Raw genomic sequence first — 26,810 nt, 5'->3', positions numbered from 1 at the left:
TTAGCATAATGTGTTTTTTCTTCTAACGATGTTTTAGATCTTTGGCTGTTACTGGTTGTTTCATCAGTTGTATTTTATATGTATAATATTTGTTTTCAATATGCAACAAAGAACATACAAAGACCACAAATCACAGAATTAACATCCAACAAAACCAAACAAAAGGGCCTCAAGGTCAATAAGCGAGAAAACCTAAGACAGAAGACAAACGAAAAAGGACCACAAGAAGACAAAGGAGTGAGTTGTATATTTACCTTTGAAATCGTACATCTGAACATTCTGAAGGGATTCATGAACGAAGTAAATATTCCCGAGTGCCTGCAAAATATCAAGAACAAGATGATGTTAACATTATACTCCAACTTATCCATGACAATAACAACAACAACAACAACATACAAAATACAACATAGTAGTTGTTTATTAATACAAATCTCCATTTGTATCCATGGTCCTGAAACTAAACCAAAAAGACACATTATGTTTTTGTGAGGATTCACAACTGTTGGAAAAATACACTTTCATTCGTATTTAATTTATTAATAGTTAAAGCAAAGTTGAACAAATTGTAACTAAAGGGTGATCACGTAACCAAGTTTATCTTGGGGAAAACCCTGACGTAAAAACAAAGTCCCACACACAAAAGTATGACATGTTTAGTTTTGTATTCTTCTCTAACATTGACATGTGATGTACAAAAGTTTTAGTGAGTTAAAAAAGTTAGGCAGAACTTCTGTAAATTAAACATTTTAAAGAGTCTGCTTCGGTTTGAACGTAATTTTATTTGTGTTTATACCTTCGGTCATTTTGGTTGGTAAGCAGTTTGTAACAGCCATTCTTTATATTTGTCACAAAATATGAATACAACAAAACCCTTTGAAAAAAATATGGTGTTTTGGGGGGTGGCTTTTTTTGTTGTCGTTATCTAAAACACTTTTGAACAATGTCAAACAACTTTGGAGAATAACCGTAATCGGAAATATGACAGTGACTAATACTCCACATACAATGTTTCCCAGCATCGCCTGTCAAGGCGGATTGATATAAATTGCTCACCAAGCAACAATACTGAGACCAAATGCTCCTTATAGAAACAAATCCCCCTCTTGTTCGTGTCAACTTATCAAAAACAAAAACTGAAATGATAACTCGGTAGGTCAATCAATTGTTGCAATATCTCTCACTATTTATACCCAAAGACATATTTCTGATTCAGCTGGAGTCAACACTTAATAGCTCACTTCACACCTCTTGTGTCAATAATCTGCCAGGGTCTACGCCAACGAGCAAACGACCCATTAAACCCAACCTATGATTGATCAGAAAGATAACTACGCCCGGTTGGCAATCATAATAATTGCCGATAACATTTTTACCGAAAAGGACTACCGAAAACACTTCAATCGTATTGCTAGTGGGGAGTCCAAACAGCGGTGTTTTTTTTTATAAATAAGTAAACAATTAAGAAGTTGTTCGACACCCTGTTTTGTCAGAGTGTGCAAAGTCTGGCTGGTGTGTAATTGCTGTTTAAACGGCGGTGAGCGATTTGAAAAAGATTACATGTGGGGGACAAAGGGCTTGATGTGATTGCGATGTTCACCCTCCAGGCGTACCATGGTAGAGGACCTGTAGACACAGGTGCCGATGTGGACGTCATTAACACCTTTTTGATGATCTAACAAGGTTTTTAAAAAGTTAAGAATGAATGCAAAATGAGCATCAACCTCTGCACTTATTTATCCAAGTTTATTCAACGCTCACTTCAGATTTGTTTAATGTGTCTTTCTTATGTTTTGTTTCCCCTGTAAACTGGATCTATTAATGTACAAAACGAGCACTAACTAATCTTAATGGTTTACGATTTGCAAGCTCTTCAGTTTTAGGCTAAAATCACTGAACTCACTTCAGATTTGCTTAATGTGTCTTTTTAATAACTTCCCCTACAGTATATATTTATCAACAAAACGAGCATTAACTAAATTTGAAAGCTCTCGACTTTTAGGCTAAAATCAATGCCCGACACAGACACCAAACTAACTGGTGCTGAGAATGCTTCTTCTTATTATTTTATTTCTCTCCACAAGTTCAATAAATTACACAAAATATGGAGAAGGTAAGACTGAGGTAGAAATGTAAATTTTCATATCAGTCTGCCGAAGCCTTCTTTATGAGAAAAGATATTAATTTTGGTTTTTACCCATACACCGATGTGTGTTAGCACTGTATACTCAGTACTTTCCTGAGTCCTGTGAAAAAATATCACAGGTATATTACTCAGGCGAGATTTGAACCCCCGATCCTTGCAATTCTAGAGCAGTGTCTTACCAACTACGTAGACTACCAAGATTACCCGGTAGCTAGAGGCGATAAGAAAAGATAAGTTATTTTACTGTACCTGAATGTCAAAAATTACTGTGGTTTAGTATTCATGGCGTTGTGCTCATGTGCCCTAAGCTTAGATCACTGATATCTTGTTGTGTCAAGAAGCAGATTGCATGACTTTTACGGAAGAGTGAATACCATAAAAGCATTTCATGAAAGCGTGAGATTTAGGATTCCAATCGAGTAAACATTAAAAAATGATTAAGCCTCGATTGAAACAAAGATGTATTCATAATGTCTTACAACCACATATTCTGTCAGGCCTTTATTTTGGGATTTCATGATATTTTCATAATGTATTTTCTATAGTAATGTACTTATAACAATTATTGCAACATTTTTAATGATTGTGAATTATGTTGAAATTAAGCAGTATGCTGTGATGAAGTTTTTAAATAAATAAACCAGAAACCATAAAATGCCCAAAACAAAGGAACATTTTTTTTCAAACCTAAGTCACAACTTGCACCTGTCTCAGAATAGCGCCCTCGGGTGATTGACAAAAAGAACATGATACTTCACCCTATTTTTTAAACACCCCCACCTGAGAGGTTAAAGGTTATCATATACCTCCCAGTACCAATAAATGATTGCTAAGTAAAGAGTAAACTAAGATTCAAGAACCTGATTAAGTCATTGAAAATGTCATTTGAAAAATGATTAAGCATTCGGAACTGTGGCAACTTATCGGCCAGTACACTTTGTCCCTTGAAGTCATCGACAGTGAACTATCGACAGTTGAAATCACTCATTGAGCGCCTGTCATAAATGAAATGCGGTGGTTATCTCGAACAATGTTAAGTTAATGCGCTAATAGCGTCAAGTCCCTGTCATGTTGGTTGCCAAGAGAGATACTGAATGTGTGAATAATAGCACTAGAGGGCGCTATATCAATTCAAAGGTCTACATCAAGTTGCACTGGCCACACTAATAGACTCCCATACATGTAGCAACCAATGCTTAATGCCAAAAATATTTTAAAATACACCAAAATATTAAAGTCTTTCACACTCATGAAAACCAATCAAACTGTTTAATTATTAGACAACTCAACTTTGATTTCTTTTCATTTTTTTGGCAGGTCAGTCAATCAATATTTTTGCTAATTACCCAAGAAAAAAACACCCCTGATAAAATGTGCCTTTGGCCTGACTGAATTGCTGCCAGTTTTTATGAAGTACTTCTCCACTTCCCAAGCCAAATAGGACCAACTTTAAAGCCTAAATTTATCAAGTCTCACAAATTAAGATAAAAACCAACTAGAAAACATTCTGAGGACCTTCCTTGTTTCAAATCAGCGTGCTTCGGCCAAACTTAAAATATTTTGGTCAAGAGTGCCCAAGAGTTTTGATAAACCCTCGAGGGAGAACCCTGTAATACCTAGGAAACTGTAGCATTTCTACTTTCAAAAAAAGGTTCAAATCCTTTGAAAACACAATGGTTTAACTTAGAACATAAAGCTGGGATTTCAGAAGGGTTCATCTACTCTACCTTTTTAGAAAAAGCCCATTTTTTTCCTGCTTAAAGGCAGTGGACACTATTAGTAATTACTCAAAATAATTATTAGCATAAAACCTGTCTTGGTGACGAGTAATTGGGAGAGGTTGATGGTATAAAACATTGTGAGAAACGGCTCCCTCTGAAGTGCCATAGTTTACGAGAAAGAAGTAATTTTCCACGAATTTGATTTCGAGACCTCAGATTTAGAACTTGAGGTCTCGAAATCAACCATCTAAACGCATACAACTTCATGTGTTTTTTTCTTTCACTATTATCTCGCAAGTTCGATAGGAATACATTTCCAAGTGTAATTGATATCTTAAATCTGACCTTACAGGTTAATGTTAACAGGGTTAGTACTGCTTGGTGGATTTTGTATCCGCCTCAGACAGGTAGCTTATTTCTTTTTGGTAATGTTTGGGTGTTGAATGATGTGTTTGTATGCTAGTTTTATTTACTTACTTATTTATTTAATGTTTTCTTTGAGGGGGTATTAAGTTCAGTTCACTGGGTGCCTCTCTCTTTAATCTAAACAGACCGTTTTACTTTACTATTTACATAATGACATGTTAGAAGCAAACAACTTGGATGTACATGTAACTGTTAAACTAACATCTTGTAATTCTTATTCCTGTATATTGCTTAACACCTTATATCAAGAAAACAATCTAACACCATTCCTTTACGGTTATTGATGGATGTGCAATCTTTTCAATGCATAATGAATGTCGGAATCAATCATTTCTGTTTTCCAATGAACTGCCGCAAGTCCGAGTCATTCTACTAGAAAAGATCCGCCACAGACCAATGTCAATTTACAGAGGATTTAACTGAGGTTACGCAGGATAATTCAACACTGTGAGAGGAGATAAAGCAATGACTATTGAATTGACAGACGGCTTCACTTTAAACAAAATCGATTCAACTTAAGAACAAGTCAACTTTAAAATAAAATAAAAACATTTGGGAAGGAAACTTGGTGCAATCTGTAGATTTGTTCTCCTGAATTATTTGATTCTTATTTTAATAAATAAATTTAGTAAAGGCTACTGAGTGTTTAGTAAGTTAAAACAACCATGCTGCCACAGTATGTATCTGCTACATGATTGCACGTGGAACTATAATATAAGGATAAAAATGTATTATCAGATCAGAAAGGGATCCACTGCTAATGTGTCATACTGCCCTCTGTTGTTCAAAAGAAGCCAACTACATGTACCACTTACCAGTAATTATTTTAGAGTCTTAAACCAGTTGCAAACTGCAAAAGATTTCATGTAGTTTATTTGGATTGTTTTGGCAACTCTTTGCTAAGACACATTATAAAACTGTCTTTGAAATAGAGATTCAGCGTTCATACACCGTAAGAACTAGACATGATTATCTTGCAAAAGAATAGTTAATGGCCTGACGTTTTAGACCATTAACTATTATTTGCATAAATACCATACTACTATTTGAAGGTCCTTTTTGGTTGGTGAGCCTTTTGCGAGAGCTTTTTCTATTCACTCATTATTAAATATTGAAACCATAATGGCTTTTGAGGTAGAGAGCAGTTGTATTATTGATACTTTAAAAAAAGGGTAAAGGTTGTCAAACCTGCTACCTAGGTTGTATCAAAAACTTGGTTGTGATCCCTGGCTACACAGCAGTTAAAGACACTGGACACTATTGGTATATTGTCAAAGACCATTCTTCTCTGGTGGTGTATCTCGTGCACAAAATAACAAACCTGTGAAAAATTGAACTCAATTGGTCTTTGAAGGTTGCGAGATAATAGTGGAAGATAAAACACCCTTGTCACACGAAGTTGCATGCTTTCAGATGCTTGATTCCGAGACCTCAAAATCTAATTCTGAGGTCTCGAAATCAAATTCGTGGAAAAATACTTCTTTCTCGAAAACTGCTTCACTCCAGAGGGAACTGTTTCTCACAATGTTTTGTACTATCAACAGCTCTCCGTTGCTCGTTACCAAGTAAGGTTTTATGCTAATAATTATTTTGAGTAAATAACCATTAGTGTCCACTGCCTTTAAAGGTTGCATGACCTCTGGCTGACACACCAAAGAAAGATATCGACAAAGTAGTGCATCCGCCAACAGGGCTAGGCTTAGCGTGTTCAGTTGGTAGAGTGCCAGCATGTTAACCCAAAGGTGACAGGTTCAACTCCCACTCTGGTCAATTTTTCTTTTTTCAACACAAAGTTATTTGAAAACTCAAAACTAACAGACAAGTAAACATGTGGAAGCCTGAATCCATATCACTAAAATGGCAAGACTGGATGTGCTGAAGCCTGGTTCATACTTCCTGCGAATTCTTCGTGCGAAGGGAATATTATTGCGTCACATAAATTTGCTTCGCATTCGCATTCGTAGGAAGTATGAACCGGGCTTAAGGGTGTTGCTAAGGAAACAATATACTTCAACACTATATATCTAACCATAGCCGTAGCTTTAGCCACCAATTCGGGCACAGTCAGTCTAAATGTTTCGTTGAGAAATCTCAACATTTTCAGGCATTCCTCTCAAGGATGACATGGTCCTTGACTTCTCTTGTAAGATTATCACATTAAGATGAATTGTGTCTCAGGACTCAAACTCCATGCCAATTAGCTCAATAGAATAGCGAATGGAGTAATTGCAAACGTAAGCAGCATTAATTGGTCAGTGCATGGAATAGTGGTCAGTGACTGGTCAGTGACTGGTCAGTGAATGAACTGATGACCACTCTAAATTAACATCTTTCAGATGACACGTAACGGGGTATCATGTCCGGGTGGTTGAGAGCATAAAATTCAAGTCTTTTTTCCGCTTTTTTTTTTTTTTTTTTTCATGTAAGTCGCAAACACACAAAGCCTAAAGGCCACTTCAAGGTGGGGGCTACCGCCTGCTCCTACATTTAGGTTACCCCTTTTACAGTCCATCTGGATTTAGGCTTGGGTATCATCAACCCGAAGCCTGGCTGGCAGAGCAGAAAGCACTACATCCCCAATATTACACAGTAAGTGTCACGTCCGAGATTCAAACCCACACTCTGCTGATCAAACACCAGAGCTTGAATCTGGTGCTCTTAACCGCTTGGCCATGACATGCCACTTGGTGGCTTAGTCATCATGCTGTGGGTCGAATCCTGGTTATGACACTTATACTTAACTGTAAGTGCTTCTCTTCAAATTGACTTTATGAATGATGCCTTTGGCAGTTTAGGCAAATAAAAACTGTCATATTCATGAGCAAAAGTGTGCTATCATGTCTCAATTCTGCAATTAGTTCATGCACCAAAAGGGGACAGATTTTAGATTGCTTCGCTGTCATAACAGTTTTTTTTCTTTAGTGATTTGGTAGTGTGTGTTAGTTCATTGGAGTATTTTGTCATACCTCAAACTTTTCTCAATTTGTTTTCCTTTTTTTTTCAAGCAAATTTTGTGATTCACATTTTTTTTAAATTTTTTCACAGAAATTTAATCTACAATTGAATTAGTTTTCATACACATACGGGATAAGGAAGTGGTTACAAACATTTTCCTCAGACGTTTTTAACTCGGGGTTCCCATGTTCTTGGGCCATCACATACTCTTGTTGTCTTGCACCCGAGTCAATTTGTACCCACGTTAATTGTCAACCTGTATAAACAGTTGGTTTGGTCCGTCAAATGTCTTTCTTTATTGGTTTCTTCGATTGTATACACATAATACACATTCCTTTCCTGAAGTATTCTTGTGCTGGAAGTCAAGTCAATACGTGTAGGTCCAATAAAATGGTAGATCATCAAACAAGGTTGATTAATCTACGGTATTTTTAGATCCAATTTCTTTTTCTCTTGAAGTAAATTTCCAGTCTATTGGTGGATTTGTTTTTTTTTAATAGCAGAATATCTCAAATTGAATTTGTGTTTCTATCATAATAATTAATTGAATTTAGACTTCCTTTTATAAGCCATTCAAAAGAATTCCTGAAGAGAGACTATAATCAAAATATTTCTGAAAATTTTCTGAAAATGTGTAGCTCTAAAAAGAGCTGTTTGTGGTACGTAGATGGTTCAACTTAAAGAGTCTACATGTACATAATTGTTAGAGTAGAACTGGGTACGAGTTGACTCAGGTCAGGTTGACTTCGGTTCAAGTCTAAAAGGGTATGGATTGACTTGGGTATGACATGACTGTATGCCCTTTGAAGAATAAGGGCACCAAGGCATGATCTCCTTGGTAAAGGGCATCCTACATGCACATGTATCAGGAAACTGTAAATTTCTACTGTGCATTTCAAGGGCACCAAATCATCGACCATTCGCATGATGAGCCAACTGCAGCCACAGGCACTAACTTGGAAACACCCTTACACTGTCAATTATCTCCCAAAACAGCAAGGGTCAATATTTTTTTCCAGCAAGCAACAATTTCCTACCTGAAAAGGCCATCTTTCCCCTGACGGAAACCATCTACTTTTGTCCTTAATATAAACACACCCTGGACAAGACTATTTTTATAGGAAAGTCAAACTTATATTATAAGAATGTGACCTTTGGGTGTTTTTTATTTAACAAGGAATCGGTTTCAATGTCTTATCTACAATCTATAAGAGCACCTTGACCTCACCATTTATACATGAATAATTTGGCAAATATCTTAAAGTCACCTGGAAGAGGTATTTTTACAAAATAAAGCTTTTGTCACTAATATTTGTGTTTTGATGAGTGGAATGTGAATAAACAGTTAACTAAGGTTTTAACAAATCAGTTCTTATGTTATTTACAAATTTAAGAGTAGACCCCGACCCGAGAGGGCGCTGTTCGTGGCGTCAATCGAGGCAGACTTTGCCTGTAATGCGTAGAGTAAACACAATTGCAAAGTACATGTACGGACCAAGTCGTGAGTTTGTACGTTTACAAAAAAAAAAAAAAATGTGTTTTTTTCCGGCAATGCCGACCAGGTGTATTGCTGCTGAATGCAGAAAAACACTTTTTGAAATGTACCAACTCACGACTTGGATGTACATGTACTTTGCACGTGTGTTTACTATACGTATTGCAGGCAAAGTCTGCCTCAATTGACGTCACAAAAGGGGAACGCGGAGTCAGCCCCCAAACAACTTTATATATTTTTTAAACATATACATCGTGACAAGCAATTACTAAAAAAATTGTTTTATTGTTGGTAAACATATACTCTTATGTTTGAAAGAAAAAATTCTATTTCCAGGTGACTTTAAACCTCAGTTTTATGCAAAGGAAACACAAAAGGGGAAAATTAGATGGGAAAAAAACATCACATTCCCACTGATCTTACTTTGGGTTGTACCCTTCCAAGTAGAATTCTTGTGGATTTTGTTTCCCCTGCATGAGTTGTTTTACTCTTAATACAGTAAGACTAACCAGAGTCTGTACTTTCTTTCTATCGTCCATACTGTTTGACCACAAAATATTGCTCTAAACGTTCAACAATTACACTTTAAATCTCCACGGTGCCCTGCATCTTGAACTCTCACATTCATGTTGGATGTGAATCTAGAGCAAAAGATGGCACAGGGAACCGATGAATCTATCTAGAGAAAACTCGCATCTGGATTTCAACAACCCTATGAGTAAACAGCCTCAAACGAAAAAACGGTGACATGACTTCAGGAGTCCAGTAGTCGTTTGTTTACACTATAAACTGCAAGAGGTGATGTCTTCCTCTGTCTATTTCACTGACCTGAAAGTGCCATTTGAAGATGCATGGCCTGCAGTTAGAATTGCACTTGAAACATGAAAGCTTGTTTTATTAAACGGACGTCGAGAGTCTTGGGTGAGAATGTGCAGCTGGATATCGCAGCCATTCATTACTTAATTTCAGTCATTGTTTTCTACAATGCCTAGAAATGGTCCATTTTTTAAGTTACCTCTTCAAATGCTGTTTTTGTTATGATGATACTGAACAGAATTTTACGGATAGTCACTTGTTGTTACTTTTTTTTGAAATACCCAAAGGCAAGAAGAGAACAAATATACACCATGTTTGCAAGGCTTACTTAAAGGCAGTGGACACTATTGGTAATTACTCAAATAATATAAAACATTGTGAGAAACAGCTTCCTCTGAAGTGACATAGTTTGGAGAAAGAAGTATTTTTCCACGAATTTGATTTCAAGAGCTCAGCTTAAAAATTTGAGGTCTCAAAATCAATCATCTAAAAGCAAACAACTTCAATGCTAAGAATTATTTTGAGCAATTACCAATAATGTCCACTACCTTTAAATCAAGACAAGACAGTCATTGTTTTCCACAATGCCTACATGAGGTTTTTTTAAGAAACTGACAAATCACTTTTTGTTACTTTATTTAGAAATACACAAAGGCAAGAGAGAAAAAAAACATCATGTTTGCAAATCAAGACACCTTCATACAGTAAGAGATGACGCAGCGAAAAAAAATAATCAGATAACAACCATGGATTGGACCATAATTTGTTTTATTTTTTTTTGGGTGGGGGAGGTGGTTTCAAGTAATGTGATGGTTCTGAGAAGGGCCAGTGGTTGACAACTCAACGTTTCGATCAATATGCTCTGATGGTCTTCAGGATGCTGAATATTATTTCAACAATTTAACTTGCAAATAATCTACCATATCTTTTGCTTATGAATTTTCACTATCAGATTCAGATTTGAAATGTACATTTTTCTAGATGTTAAAATATACAATTGGAACTGCCTCTAGCTACCGGGCAATCTTGGTGGTCTAGTGTTAAGACACCTGCTTCATAAAATGGCGAAGGTCGTGGGTTCGAATCCGACTCAAACAATTTATCTGTGGATATTTTTCACGGGACACAAGAATCATGTACACAGTGCTTTACACATGTCACTTTATGGGTAAAACCAAATAATACATACATGTACATGTAATTTAATACTTGAAGGAATAAAATGTGCTCGAGTTATTTTACGATATGAAATTCTAAGACATAGCTATAATTACTTTAGTAGAATCAATCCATAGTATGCCGCTCCAACCAGCTGTGGTCTCCAGATATGAGTTACCATAGTGGCAGCCATTATTGAGTTACCACGGTGGTTTGGGTAGGATATATAATTACAAACGATTTAAAATCATATGGATAGCTTGATGATTACATTATTTCTGACGGAATTTCAGAAATATTTTTGCTGTTTTTCTTCTGATGCGTTGGACAAACATAATGTTTAACATAATGTGTGTTGAGAGCTACATGTTTCAGAGATCTTGTAATGTGTAGTGCTAAAAGTAGGGTATGGGATTTGTTTTTTGCTTTTCGTTCTTGTAAAGCTTATTTAAAGCCATTGGACACTTTCGGTACAGAAAAAAATAAAGTTCACAGATTTACAAATAACTTACAGGGTTTACATAAGGTAATGGTGAAAGACTTCTTTTGAAATATTATTTCATGAAATGCTTTCCTTTTTGAAAAAACATAAAAACAATATCAGTTTTCGATATCGAGAATCACGGATTTATTTTAAACACATGTCATGACACGTGAAGCGTGCGGAAACAAGGGTGGGTTTTCCCTGTTATTTTCTCCCGACTCCGATGACCGATTGAGCCTTAATTTTCACAGGTTTGTTATTTGATATATAAGTTGTGATACAGGAAGTGTGGGCCTTTGGACAATACTGTTTACCAAAAGTGTCAAATGGCTTTAAAGAAAGATACAATAAAAGTCACAACTAAACGTTTCAGCTGAACACTGCATCTGGTTGCCAAGAAAACAGCAAAAACTTGTCACAGTATTTTTTTTCACAAGAACATTGATTCAGCGAGGTGATAGCAAGGAAGAAACACATCTCATGACCCAGCATTCGTGAGCGAACACTAACCCTTTGAAGTCTGAGAAATTATTCATGAATGAATTTTTTTTTTCTTTTTTTCGGAACCAAATGTTTTGGGGTGAACAATTATCCAAAATGTGTTATTTTGAAGGAATCCTTTCACAAAATAGTAAATACTTATCACCAGCTGCAGAGCTTCACACCGAGTTACTTTTTATGGTCATTAATTTTTGGTGTAACTACCAATCTATGACCCTACAAGTACCTTTAAGTGTCTTTTGTTTTAATAGCATACATAAAGTACACATTGAATACGACCCTAGGGCCAAGAGATTTTTTTTGTTCTTTAAAGGAACACGTTGCCTTGGATCGGACGAGTTGGTCTTTGAAAAGCGTTCTGTAACCGTTTGTTGTAAAATGTATATGGTTAGAAAGATATTGTAAAAGTAGAATACAATGATCCACACAAATATGCCTCGTAATTGCGTGGTTTTCTTTTTACCCTGTCGACTAACACGGTCGGCCATTTATGGGAGTCAAACTTTTGACTCCCATAAATGGCCGACCGTGATAGTTCGCGACGTAAAAGGAAAACCGTGCAATTTCGAGTGATACTTGTGTGGATCATTATATTTTACTTTTACAACATCTTTCTAACCATATATGCATTTCATAACAAACGGTTTCAAACGCTTTTAATATACCAACTCGTCCGATCCAAGGCATTGTGTTCCTTTAATACACCAAAACAACATTTGAGGCATTGCATGGTGAGGTACCAATATATATTTGGTTTGCGGTAACACCATGTGTGTATCTACTTGCCAGGTAGAGTTTGTTCTTAGAGAACTGTCTTTCTATTATTCTACTACCCCGGAGTAGATTTATAATATTGTTCAGGAGACTTCTCAGTTCTGAAAAGAACTGTCCTGCTTTTTGGGCGGTAGGTACAGAATAATATAACATGTACCCATAATTTGCAGCAGTATGCATAACATGCACAGTGATGATTTAATGGACACTTACACATGTATACACATATATGTAACCTGATTCTACTCAACTCTGCTGTTGAGATACATATTACAATATAACTCATTTTGTCTGATCCACTTTTTTGTTTCCGATCTATAAAGCATCGGAATAAATTGAAAATCTGTGTCTAGCAAAATTGTACGCGAACGGTTAACAACCAGCCGCGTACAAATATTGACTCAACTCTAAGGATCCAGCTCTTATCAATCCCAGCCAAGCCTAACGCCTATTTGACAAAACAAGCCACGACCGTAAACCGTAGCTTGACCAACTTACTTTATTACGCAGTCTGAAGCAAGACCGTAAATATGCGCAAACAACTTTGTCTCTGTCAGATCCTTTGGAGAGGGGGGGGGGGGGTTGAGAGAAGCATTCAACTTGAGTCTCGGATTCGCTCTGAGTTGAACTCTTTAAGGGTCTGATTTCAGACAACACGGAGGATAGTGTTTCTTGAGCTCCAAATGCTGATTTCAGGAGATGCGAGGCAAAGCTTGGGGCACTAAACCTTCGTCATGATTTATTGATGACGGTATGAGACTTCTGTATTGTTAGTCATAAGTCGTGTTTGTTTGTTTGTTTGTTTTTTGAGCAAAAATACTCCCTGAGCTTTGAATCTTCTGCAATGCAGATTGGCTGATGGGTGTCACAATCATTCCTAACATAGTGGGGTTTTTTTTTTAAGTGAATTTACAATTAAAGTACAGCAAAAATTAAAACTGTAGGCCTTTACATGTGCAGAACGCAACTAGAAACCAGAAAGTGAAAAACATATAAATAAGTCCAGCATACATTAAAGGAACACGTTGCCTTGGATTAGTCGAGTTGGTCTTTGAAAAGCATTAGTAATCGTTTGTTATAAAATGTATATGGGTAGAAAGATGTTGTAAAGTAGAATACAATGATATGTCACACAAATATGCCTCGAAAATGCATGGTTTTCCTTTTACCTCGCCGACTAACAAATTTTTGACATTCCCATAAATGGCTGACCGTGTTAATTCGCAAAGTAAAAGTAAAACCATGCATTTTCGAGGCATATTTGTGTGGACCATTGTTTTTTTCATTTTACAACATCTTTCTAACCATGCATTTTATAACCAACGGTTACAAACGCTTTTTATAGACCAACTCATCCGATCCATGGCAACGTGTCCCTTTAATATGTTACGATAAAAACCAAATTTTATGACCATGTTATGTATCCACATAAACACTGTTGACACCTACATGTTGGGCCAATAGTAACGTCACACAATAATTCAACCAGTAAAATAATACACCAATGCTATGCTGTAGTAAAAATGACAACAACTGGGTTTACATGTAAGGGAGATGAATGTAACGTAAATGGAAACAGATGTTTGAATCTACGCACATGTTGAGGTATTGCAGATGTCAAAATGTTACGTGGCTATTAAAGTGCCTGGTCATAATACTAAAGAGGAAGATATTATGCAGGCCTGATACTTCACAAAGGTAGCGAAGGCGATTGCCTCCATGCCCCCTGGTGATTGCCTCGGTGCCCTTGAAATGCTCCCAAAGAAGTTTACACTTGCCTGATAGGGTGCTCTTTACTATAAGGAGTAAATGCTTTGGTGCCCTTGCCCTTTTAAAAACGAAGCATACAGGCCTGATGTATAGGTGCCAATAGCCACAGCCATGCATAAAAACCTTTTTGCGTCCCATTTTTTTGAACAACAGTTTTAAAACCATTGATGTACATGTAGCAGCAAACAGTTAATATCTCAATTTTATTTATACCCGGGAATGATTTCATCAAGTAATTTTGCAAAGCAAAATATTTTGACTGAACAGTTTTGTACCACTAATCTTTTTATAGTAGTGCTTTTCCATAACTTTTTTTAATTTCGCGGTTTGTGGTTTTAACTATTGGCTGGTCCATTTTGTGGTTTATATTTTTAGAAATCTTTTATGCTCTTTGGGTTTTTTTGCTCTTGTTTGCAGCTATTTTTAATGTGTACAGCGCCTTGGGGTCCAGTCATGTAAGCGTTGTTTATTATTATTATTATTATTATTATTATTATTATTATTATTATTATTATTATTATTATTTTTGTGAATGCTAATATTGAGTAGCACGGTGAATGTTAATATAATAGTAAATGACACATTTTGCGTAGCATTTTGATCAGTTATACAAGGGAAATCATTGACTGTGTACGTGACATCAAAATAATAATCGGTGTGTCACGGGTGAAGAAAAAGTGCATGAGTTTGCAGGCCTTATACTTGCTGTCTGATTGCCTCCATATCCCTGATCATTGCCTTGGTGCCCTTGAAATGCTCCAGTATAAATTTACAATCCTCATAGGGTGCCCTTTGCCAAAGAGAAAATGCCTTGGTGCCCTTGCCCTTTCAAAAACGAAGCACACAGGCCTGAGTTTGTCGAATACAAGATCTGCAAAGAGTAACTCAATATTTAGCTGTTGTTCATTTGGTGTCTGTAACAAAAAATGTACCATGATTGTTGCTGTGCACAAAGGGCAGTCTAAACATGTCTAAGAGCCAAATCATGTATATTTAATTCAACTTTTATTACCATAAACCTAATTCCCTGATGAAATTATTTTCATGTATTTATTCCTTTTTGATGAATTTTGTTTATAAAAAAAAATGTATTGATAAAAAAGGACATTTCCCACTTTGCAGCCTATGAACTCAATCCCAGCCTGTGTTTAAAGGCAGTGGACACTATTGGTAATTACTCAAAATAATTATCAGCATAAAACCTTACTTGGAAACGAGTAATGGGGAGCTGTTGATATTATAACACATTGTGAGAAACGGCTCCCTCTGGAGTGACGTAGTTTTCGAGAAAGAAGTAATTTTCCACGAATTTGATTTCGAGACCTCAGATTTAGAATTTGAGGTCTCGAAATCAAGCATCTACAATAAAGCACAAACGTTGTGTGACAAGGGTGTTTCTTTCTTTCATAGTTATCTCGCAACTCCGACGACCATTCGAGCTCAAATTTTCACAGGTTTATTATCTTATGCATATGTTGAGACACACCAAGTGAGAAGACTGGTCTTTGACAATAACCAATAGTGTCCACTGGCTTTAAAAATCAATCCATGATATAACCCAACAACTGGACAAGGTCAAAATGCCACATCTTATCAATCTAATCAAATTAAATCTTATTAAATCTTTGGAACCCGAGTCCATTCCTAATTTTGGTCGAGAAGCTTCAGTTTAATACAAATCTCTCCACCAATTCGCACCTCATTATCTTCAAGAACTCCTTCATCCATATGTACCTCATCGTACCCTCTGCTCCAGCTCTACCTCTCAACTGGTCCCATACATTACTCGCACGAAGTCTTATATTCTTCACCCTCACTCTGGAACAACTTGCTGGGCAACATCAGAACTGCTCCAAACGAGAATATTTTCAAACATCTGCTGAAAACTTACAATTAAACATGTACCTGTTTACTCATTAATTTTTGTAAAGCGCTTCGGGACTGTTGTGTGAAACGCTATATATAAGTGCCGTTCATTATTATTGTTATTATTATTTCTGTCTTGATGAGACTGGAATGCCTGCGCTTCATTTCAAAATTCATTTTTAAAGATAATCTTGTTTTAAACACATTGATTGCTTTTTTTTTACATACAATTTTGTAAACATCTGAACTACCCATTTTTAATGTTCAACACAAAATATCAAACCAAAATCCGAAATGCATTATTTCCCCAGGGAAGTAAACTAACCACTGTGCCAAACGCACATTGCCATCAAGTTAATGGAAAAAAAGGCAAATTCAAAGCCTTCAATTTGCTCCAAACAAGTCTCGATCTACTCCCTAATGCCTTAAATTGAGTTTCCTTTTGCCGTCCTCAACGTTTGTATTGATCCGATTCCCATCATGTTAAATTGAACGCCGATCTCCATAGGTTAGCCCAACACAAACTCGTCGTATATAAATAAACATCCCAGTATAACCAGGGGGCTAAACATTCCTTCATCCCTCCAAGCAAAACAACATGATTCCATCCAAATTAAAAAATATGTCGCAGCACTGCAGCTGTCTCACAACAAGGAGCCTTCAATTGAATGTTAATTGTACGCAGGCCCCGCCGAATATTAAAAATGCATCCGTCTGTTTCGGCTCTCGCTTTTAATCAGGAAACCGGTGCCCTCTTAATCAATAACGTCATTCTCTATCATCGTTATGTCTCATTGAGAGTCGGTTACCGGTGAACAACGCCATAGGGTGAAGGGTAAACACAAACTGATATCGCGTCTTAGGAGGCAGCTTGACACTTCAGCACTAGAGGTCTGTGCTTCATTGGCCAAGTGTAGCATAGTTTAATAGGTCGACCAGCATAAGGTTCACACTCTACCGAGCCTACACCCACCTTGCATAAAATTTAGATTGAAGCGAAACCTTAAGTGCTAAGCAGCGCCCAGATTACAAACACTAAGCGTGACAACCAAACAATTAGATTTATAAGACATTGTTCAAAGTTTGTTATAATGCATCAGGAATAGCTGTTTATAATTTTTCTGCACCTCATCTATGGATTTCATTTCTGCTTGACCTAAGAACACAGAATAATCCTTCAATCTTCAAACAACAACTCAAGACTCGTCTCATCAAACAGGCTTTTTCAATACTGGACTTTTCTCTTTGCAAACCAATGCCCTTGAATGTCATATTTTATATATTTTTTATTTATTTTTTTCAGATACACTGTACTGTCACTTTTTAAGTGCTGTTTCTACATCAATATTTTTTTTATTACATTATGATAATTATTATTTTTCTGATTATCATAACTATTTTTTTTTTTTTAACACAGTACACCAGGTGCTTTTCCCAAGTCCTGCTTGTCGTAAAAAAAAAATCCACAATGGGGTTCGTCAATCATGCTAAATTTAGCAGCACAACCAATAAACACTCTGCAACTCACCATGACAACTACCATCAACAACAATAACATTGATGATCAACCAAAACCGCTCAAAAAATTGTAAAACAGTTCTCCGTAGACTTTGTACAAATTTCCTTATGGAGAACCCCAGCTTCAGAATGAGCGTGTGGAGACCTTTTCGTTTCCCTCTTTTGATTTGTCCTTGGTCTTCCTGCATAATCATTACATTAACTTGACTAAGAAATCTATAAAAGGACATCAAAAGATAGTCTGACGTCATGGGGGTGTCTGACCCCCTCCCCCCCCCCCCCACCTCTGTGATTATCATAAAAGCATCTCAATTGTCCAAAGAGTGAAATCATGTCTATTTATTGATGGACTTATTCAAGCATGTAACAAGGGCTCCAATTTTGTACACTGGATTGCAGGGCTGAGGTCAGTAATTTGAGTGTTGGGACAGTAAACTCACGACTGCACAAGTCCGGCAGTCTTGTGTTTTTCTAACTGAACAGCAATGGAGACTATTAATGTAATACCTCACACACACACACACACACACACAAAATGAAATATCCCACAGTGACGTTGATCCGAAACCAATCATTTCGATGGAGGAATAATGAGTGAAGTAAATCTATCTTTCTGTGCTTGTTCTAATAAAAACACAAAAAATGATGGCCTTTTTGCGTGACAAACTGTGCTACTCTTTTTATGTCAAAGAGTGAAAACCACTCGTTTTGTCCGCCAATATCAGAATCAAAGACAGTACTAGAAAACATTTGTTTTTCATTGAACAGTATACAGTGAGGTATTGTTATTCAATTGAAACACACAAAATCAATTCAGTTGTGAGTTTACTGACAGTCAGGCACTTAAAACACAAGCCTTGGGCCTTCAGTCCAGAATCAATTAGGAGCTCTGCAACTTAGCAGGCCGTTGTTTAATGATAGGTGGTTTCATTAATTAGTAACTCTAATTAGTATACCTTAATTTAATCATTAGTAAAAGTCAATATCATTAGTAAAGGTCGATATAATTAAGAGTCCGTGAATGGACGCATTTTTAATTACAAATAATCAAGACTTGTTGGTGATGTTGGGTCACTTCCACAAAGAATTGGGGACTATTTCTAGGAGAAATTAAAAAGTCAAGGCAAGTTCCAAGTTGGAACGAATAGGACTCCGGAGAGTAACTCGACCTAAATTGAGATAAGACTAGTATTAACTCTTTATAAAACCCACCCGTGGTCTTTTATTTTCATGTAGTTTTACTCCTGATCAAGAAATTCACTGGCATTATTTTGGAGTTGGGTTCTGGGTCAAAGCAAGAACCATGATTAAAACGGAAAAAGAACACTTAAAGATACTGGACACTATTAGTAATTGTCAAAGACCAGTCTTGAATTCTCACTTGCTGTATCTTAACATATTAATAAAATAACAAACTTGTGAAAATTTGAGCTCGATTGGTCGTCCGAGTTGCGAGATAATATTAAAGAAAAAAAACACCCTTGTCACATGGAGTTGTGTGCTTAGACGCTTGATTTTGAGACCTCAAATTTTAAATCTGAGGTCTCAAAATTAAATTTATGGAAAATTACTTCTTTCTCGAAAACTAAATTAAGCCACTTCAGAGGGAGCTGTTTCTCAGAATGTTTTATACTATCAACCTCTCCACAATACTCGTTACTAAGTGAGGTTTTATGCTAATAACTATTTTGAGTAATTACCTATAGTATTCACTGCCTTTAAAAATGGCAAATATGCTGCACATTAAGGCTACCCGATTGCCTAAGACATAAACCATAGCAATAATAGTAATCACCCAGATTATGCCTTGTATAGTAAGCAATAAGAAACAAGTTTGATTAGGGTTGAAAAATTTAGTGCATTGGGATTTGCAAATGTTCCAGCCACTGAGCTAGCCAGAACTATGATGGCAGTCTCCTTATTTTGTCAATATCTTCGTTCGGGGGGTGCAAAAAATAAAAATAACCCAATGCACCTTCCTTATTTTGTAAAAGGTGTTTTTGGATCTACTGTATGTGATTGTAGCTGGAGTCATTTGGTTCAAATTATCTCAACTGAAATCTCGAAGGCAGAGAGACATTGTCTACACGCATTAATCACATTTCAGAATAACTAAGAAGAAGAAAAAGAAATAAACCCTTCAGTAGAAACGGTGCATTCTCTATCATAATAAATTCAAAAATTCCATTCCATTTTCAAGCGCCAATTTGTATACTTCTACTGCGGACTAAAATAGAACGCCAAATTCTTGAAAGTATAAACAACATTCTTGGATCAGAAATTTGCCCACAAGTATTTTTTCCTGTGTGTTAACATTTGTGTGTTTCCGAAGGCTCTTACACTGTAGATACTATTAAACGTACTATATTAAATAGATCAACTCTGATAAATTTAGAGGGACAGTTCCTGGGCCAAATTTCATAGAGCTGCTAAGCATGAAAATTTGCTTAGCACAAAATTTCTTCCTTGATAAAAACAGGATTACTAACCAAATTTCCATTTGTTGCATATTGCTTGTTACTGGTATTCAGCTGTTTACTTATCCTGAAAATCATGTGGAAATTTGGTTTGTAATGCTGTTTTTATCAAGGCAACAATTTCATGCTAAGCACATTTCTGTGCAAAACAATCCAACTACTTGTGCTACTGTATGTTTGTCTTATACTCAATGCAATGCTACGTACATGTGTATGAGTGATCAGCATTGAACATCACAAGGACATCAATCCCATCTCTCATTCATTATATAAAAGCCAAGCTGGGCTCCTTGGGGCGTCTGAGTCTGTCACTGAAGAATGAAGTCTTCAAAGACACCTTAAGATTTCCACCTTAAGAAACCTATGATTGGTAACAAAGAGGAAGGATGGCTGATGAACATTTCAACTCCATCAGGGTTTAAGGATGGGATAAAGGGGGAGGGGGTTAAGGGAGTTTCTTTGGGGGACTGAGAGGGAGGGCAGGAGTTAGCCCCAACAGGGCGAACCACAAAAGTGACAGCTCACTGAAGGTTAACAAAGCCATTCAACCAGTACTGCTCAGGTCATTGCTATGACAACACACACGTCATGAAAACTGTAATGGCTGAGCCGGGCTAGTAATAAAGTCATGGGAACTGAGAACCCTTTGCTGGCACAGTTTATGGCACTAGACATATTTGGTAATATTGTCAAAGACCATTTTTTTCACTTGATGTATCCTAACAATATCCTAAACCAGTGAATAAATTGGCCTTTGCAATTACAAGAGAATAAAGAAAGAAAAAAAACCTCTTGAACAAGTTTGTGTGCTTTCAGATGCTTAAAAAGGGCTTCAGGCCTGAAGTCTTTAAAAAATTTAGTATGAAATTACCTCTTTCTCAAAAACTATGTTACTTCAGAGGGAGCCATTTCTCACAACAGCTCTCCATTGCTCCGTACCAAGTAAGTTTTTATACTTATTTTTGTATACAATTTTTTTAAGTCCAGTGCCTTTTAAGTAAACACACCCGTTGGTGCACTGCTGGCAAACTAACATGGAGTCACAGTAAAGGCCTGTATGCTTTGTTTTTGAAAGGGCAAGGGCACCAGGGCATTTCCACCTTGGTAAAGGACACCCAATGAGGAAATTGTAAATTTCTACAGGAGCATTTCAAGGGCACCATGGCAATGACCAATGCATTGACCAGGGGGCATGGAGGCAATTGCCTTCGTTGCCTCCATTTAGTATCAGGCCTAAATTTGAGCTCTAAATACAAGGCTACGTGTAACCTTGCTCACTGGATTATAAAGGGGACATGCCAAAGCATATGATTTAACAATCACCAATTTATGCAATTCTGCTCCGCCTTGCCCCAGCTTCACAAATTAATCTCATCCAAACACTCACGGCCAATTTGGCACACTTTAATTGTCCGAGGCACAACGTCACTAATTGAAATAGTTAATCATTTCCTAAGCACACTCTTCAATCAATTCTCAATTGGTTATTTCAGGCGAATGACCGAAAATGACGCTTTCAAGGCGCGGTAACAAGGATTGATTGTAAAGCCCCATTCTTTATCAGGCCCTGACATTATTAACCGACCAATCATGTGGGCAGCTCAGAAAGGTCAGCTTTGAAAAGGTCATGACCTTTAACTGGGTGTCGTTTTACCCTTTAGGATATGACTTACTGGGTACCTTAAAACAAATGGGTGAAAACTTAAAGAGTTTAACCGTGATAAGTGTGTCCAGTAAAACAATCTAAATAGATTTTTTAATAAGGCCTATTAAAAAAATGTGTTGGATTGCCCTATCCCGACCGACCGTAAAATGAGGAAAATCTTGGTCGCGTTTTTTTTCTCGTTTTTTTCCCCTTTTTTTTTTACTTCAAAATTGTGATTTCATGAATATTTTATGCTCTCAAAATGGTAGATTTGACACAAAGATTTGTTTTCGGCCGACTACTTACGGTCGACAACAATAATTATCCAGTGCAATCATGGTGCAACACAGTCGTGCTATTCAACGTTCACAAAAGCGCAACGGAGATCGATTTCCCCCTCACACACGTATCAAACCACACGCCCGTTTATCCGACGTCACGATTTCACAAGGAATCCATTGAACAACAGAGGGCGCTGTTGCAAGTAATGCCCTTTTATGGTATTGCTCGTTTATTGAACGGACGAAAAACATGGTGAATGAAATGACTCTTGGAAAATGTTTTTAAAGGAATTTGCCAAAATAAAGACGCAAAAAAGAGCGCCCGAAGCAAGATGTAAGATAAAATACCTTGCTTCTTTGACAACTAGATCTTTCATGAAATGTTAATGCAGTTTTGGGCATTCTTTGACATCTCAAAAAAAAAAATTGCCTAATGCTGAGATTAATCCAAGGAAAATATTTCGTAAATAAGCACTGGGGATAAAGAATCGATTTGTTTTTTACCCATATATCGATAAGTATCAAGCACTGTTTACTTAGTACTTTTTGAAAAAAGACCAACAGGCATATCTCAGGTGTGATTCACCCGAGAGCTACAGGGCAATCTTGGTGGTCTAGTGGTAAGACATCTGCTCTTGAATGGCATAGATCATGGGTTCAAATCCCACCTAAGAAATTGTATGTATAATTTGTTCACAGTACTCTGAAAAATACTGAGTAGACAGTGCATCAGTGTAAGGGCTAAAAAAAAAATGAATAGCACCTGCCCTTTCATTCAATTAACCTATTTGCAGGATAACTATAGGCCCATAATATATCATTTGTACGGCGAAAACAAAGCTATAAACATTCAACATGCTACTCCTCTCAGAACTGTAGCAGACAGTAATGTTGTGTTTGTTTTTATACTTCTAATTTTGTGATCTGGGTGTCGTGCGTGATTTGCATTTTGGACTACAACCAAGCTTATTCCTTTCAACTTCTCTTTGTTGTGTTGACGTCATTTGGCTCGTGTAAAGATTAGTCTGATGTAAGATTATCAGCGCGTCAATCCAATAAATCTGTTATTAAGAAAGCCACAAGTCACGTCTCGGCTGGATATCAGTGTAAATATGCATCAAGTAAAACACTCGAGTTCAGTTTGTGAAGTATCAGACCTACTAGCATTTCATCTTTGGGAGAGGGCAAGGCCATTTTCATTTTGCAAAGGGCACTTGCCAATGGAAAATGTTGTCAAGTGTAAGTGAAACTTTTGAAAGGGGGCACCACGGCAATGACCAGGGGCAATAGAGGTTCAATTTCCCGCCTATATTCTGCTACATTGTCTGAAGGTTAGGGACTCATACAGGGAAATAAAAATGCTCAGTGGTGTCACACTGTCAGGTATACTTCATTAAATATAGTTGTAATATTTCAGAAATGGCAACCATGGGTCACGTTTGCTACTGATCAAATGATAATTTAAATTAGATACTTTTCTCACGCCATCAGTTGCTATAACAACAATAAGATACATTTACGAAAAAACTCAAGCCTATTTTAAAGTTATATCCGTCCGATGACCATGGACGCTAAACACAACGCCTGCAGAGTCCAGATTACCAAGGGGTTGCATCAAACTATTAATCCCAGCCTTGTGTGACCTTTCCGAAGGGTTAAGGCGAGGTCTGAAAACTAACAACCCCCTCCCTGATGCCCTTTGATGGGCTAATCACCCGGGGATAAAAACACATAAAAGGGACGACAAATCCACTTGATTGCGAGTATGGGACACGATACCCAAGTTATTAAAGGCCAATTAGAATCCCAGCCCGAAGGAGCTTTCTCTAAACTGTGTCTTCCTTAAGGTCATCTTGAGGTTTTCAACGTCAACTCTGGCCCTTCTTGTTCTTGGCTTCCTTATTAAAGTCACCTTATGACTCTACGTGACGGAAAGTTGAGTTGACTTTGAGAAGCAACAATTTCTGCTTACAAGCAGCTCCAAATATACTTAGCAATTTTCTGCGACGCAAAAATGAGCAGGACACCAGTCACAATTGTACATATGTTAAGCTGGTAAATTATTCTGGTAAGCATTATTTTGCTGTGCTTAGCGAATTTTTGTGCTTAAGCAGCTCTGTGAAACTGGGCCCGGGTTGTATCGCAGCTATCAGCTTGGGGAAGTAAGCAATACCCAAGATTGGACGGAGTAAGTCTTAAGATTACGTCCTTAGTAATGTCAGTTTACAGTGTATGGTAAACTTGCCGATCGGTGTGGAAGGAGTCAAATGATCTCCCTGGCATTTGTAGAACCCTTTAACCTCAGTCAATGCTGTTAATAATATATTGTGATGTTTTTTACATTTTCAAGGAAGGATGTAAAGTACGTCGGTTTGAGATTGCATGAATGAATTAAGTTTCAACCTCTCGATTTGGAAATACTTCCAATCCTTGAGTTACAAACTTAAAGGAACACGTTGCCTTGGAACGGTCAAGTTGGTCTTTGAAAAGCGTTTGTAACTGTTTTTTTGTAAAATGCATATGGGTAGAAAGATGTTGTAAAAGTAGAATACAATGATCCACACAAACATGCCTCGAAATTGCACCTTTTTTTTTTTACCTCGTCGACTAACACGGTCGGCCATTTATGGCCGACCGTGTTAGTTTGCACAGTAAAAGGAAAACCACGCAATATCGAGAATAACTTGTGTGGATCATTGTATTCTACTGTGGATCATTGTATTAAAACATCTTTCCAACCATATGCATTTAAAAAAAAATATGGTTACAACGCTTTTTATAGACCAACTCGTCTGATCCAAGACAACGTGTTCCTTTAAATGAAACCAAGTTCCAGGGTTGATTGAAAGTAATTCATCACCACAGACTGGTCGCTAATTTGATCATGCTAAAACTGGCAACATTATTAAATAGTGTCGTCTAGCAATAACCGGACAAGAAAAAAAAATATCTTTATTTGGTACTCACCGTGAACTGGTCCACAATTGTGAAATCTTTGTCGAGTAAGACGCATACTCTGTCGTAACCTTTCAGTGTGTCACTTTCAATAAGTTTCCTGAGGAGAAAAAAAATACAAAAAGTTCAAATTCTGACTTAAGTCGATTCATGTGCACCTCTCACTTGTGTGGGCATTTGTTCTTGGAGGGGCACATCAACTTTCCTCTGGTAGTAAGAGGCACTTCGATGAGGAGAATGTTAAATTTCTAAAGGGCACCACGGCAAAAGCACAGGTAGGGCACCACGGCAATTGCTGAAGGTGCCATGGGTTAATTCAAGACCTGCACTTGTTATATGGTTTTTTGGGTGTTCTTGTTATTAAGCACAGGATAAACCTTTACAGGTATTAAATTGGATTGGTAAAGCTGACAAAATTGATTTTATTTTAAGTAAAAGGAATATTTTCTAAATGAGCAATGGAATTAGTTGTTTCAAACGACATCCCACCAAAAGGACATTATTTTGTTTATACATGCAAACAATATTTAAAGGACATGGTCTAAATATCCAAGAACAAAATGATTTACGATGTTTTGTCTTTGCCTTAACCTCTTTCCATGGATGCCGCCCTGTTTAGTCTGTCTCATTCACTAATTAATTACTATCCTTTTTCAGTATTTCCAACTTCTTGTGGTCAAACCAGCCCCATCCCTCGACCCCCATCCCTCTGCCACATCCACTGTCTCTGTTTACATCCCTCTACCCCCCCCCCATCCCTCTACCCCCAATCCCTCTACCCTCCCTCCCCTGTCTCTGTTTACATCCCTCTACCCCCCCAATCCCTCTACCCCCCAATCCCTCTACCCTCCCTCCCCTGTCTCTGTTTACATCCCTCTACCCCCCCCCCCCGCCCTCTACCCCCCCCATCCCTCTACCCCCAATCCCTCTACCCTCCCTCCCCTGTCTCTGTTTACATCCCTCTACCCCCCCAATCCCTCTACCCCCCAATCCCTCTACCCTCCCTCCCCTGCCTCTGTTTACATCCCTCTACCCCCCGCCCTCTACCCCCCCATCCCTCTACCCCCAATCCCTCTACCCTCCCTCCCCTGTCTCTGTTTACATCCCTCTACCCCCCCCCCCCGCCCTCTACCCCCCCCATCCCTCTACCCCCCCTCCATCCCTCTACCCCCCAATCCCTCTACCCTCCCTCCCCTGTCTCTGTTTACATCCCTCTACCCCCCCATCCCTCTACCCCCAATCCCTCTACCCTCCCTCCCCTGTCTCTGTTTACATCCCTCTACCCCCCCATCCCTCTACCCCCAATCCCTCTACCCTCCCTCCCCTGTCTCTGTTTACATCCCTCTACCCCCCCATCCCTCTACCCCCAATCCCTCTACCCTCCCTCCCCTGTCTCTGTTTACATCCCTCTACCCCCCCCCCCCGCCCTCTACCCCCCCCCCCATCCCTCTACCCCCCCTCCATCCCTCTACCCCCCAATCCCTCTACCCTCCCTCCCCTGTCTCTGTTTACATCCCTCTACCCCCCCATCCCTCTACCCCCCAATCCCTCTACCCTCCCCCCTGTCTCTGTTTACAGCCCTCTACCCCCCCCCCCACCCCTCTACCCCCCTCTCCCCTGTCTCTGTTTACATTGTTCATCCTTTGCTTTACGCTTTCTGTCCCTCTCACTCTCCTTCTCACTCTCTCTCTCTGTTCATCTCTTTCCACTCGATAGCTTCTGTTATACCCATTTAAGTGCTTTGTGTTGTCATTTAGTAGTCTTCAAGAATGGACTCTGCTATGGTCAAAGAGGCAGGCCTTTAACTATTTTGTTTTCAAAA

The 26,810-nt window shown here is 37.9% G+C and overlaps 1 protein-coding gene across 3 annotated transcripts in view; it reads right to left on the bottom strand.

Annotated features, from left to right (window-relative positions):
• Nucleotides 1–26,810, bottom strand: part of LOC139940511 (inositol polyphosphate-5-phosphatase A-like) — an 80,535-nt gene that overhangs the window by 19,319 nt on the left and 34,406 nt on the right. For all 3 annotated transcript variants that reach the window (XR_011786461.1, XM_071936803.1, XM_071936804.1), the window contains exons 5-6: nucleotides 25,001–25,088; nucleotides 255–318 (exon numbers count right to left, since the gene is read on the bottom strand). Coding sequence is in view for 2 of the 3 variants with exons in the window: in XM_071936803.1 (XP_071792904.1) it covers nucleotides 255–318; nucleotides 25,001–25,088 (152 nt within the window). In the remaining variant the exon portion in view is untranslated. The remainder of the gene's footprint in view (nucleotides 1–254; nucleotides 319–25,000; nucleotides 25,089–26,810) is intronic.

This window comes from Asterias amurensis, chromosome 8 (genome assembly GCF_032118995.1).
Source record: "Asterias amurensis chromosome 8, ASM3211899v1".
NCBI classification, from domain to species: domain Eukaryota; kingdom Metazoa; phylum Echinodermata; class Asteroidea; order Forcipulatida; family Asteriidae; genus Asterias; species Asterias amurensis.
This window is presented reverse-complemented; position numbering and strand designations above follow the sequence as displayed.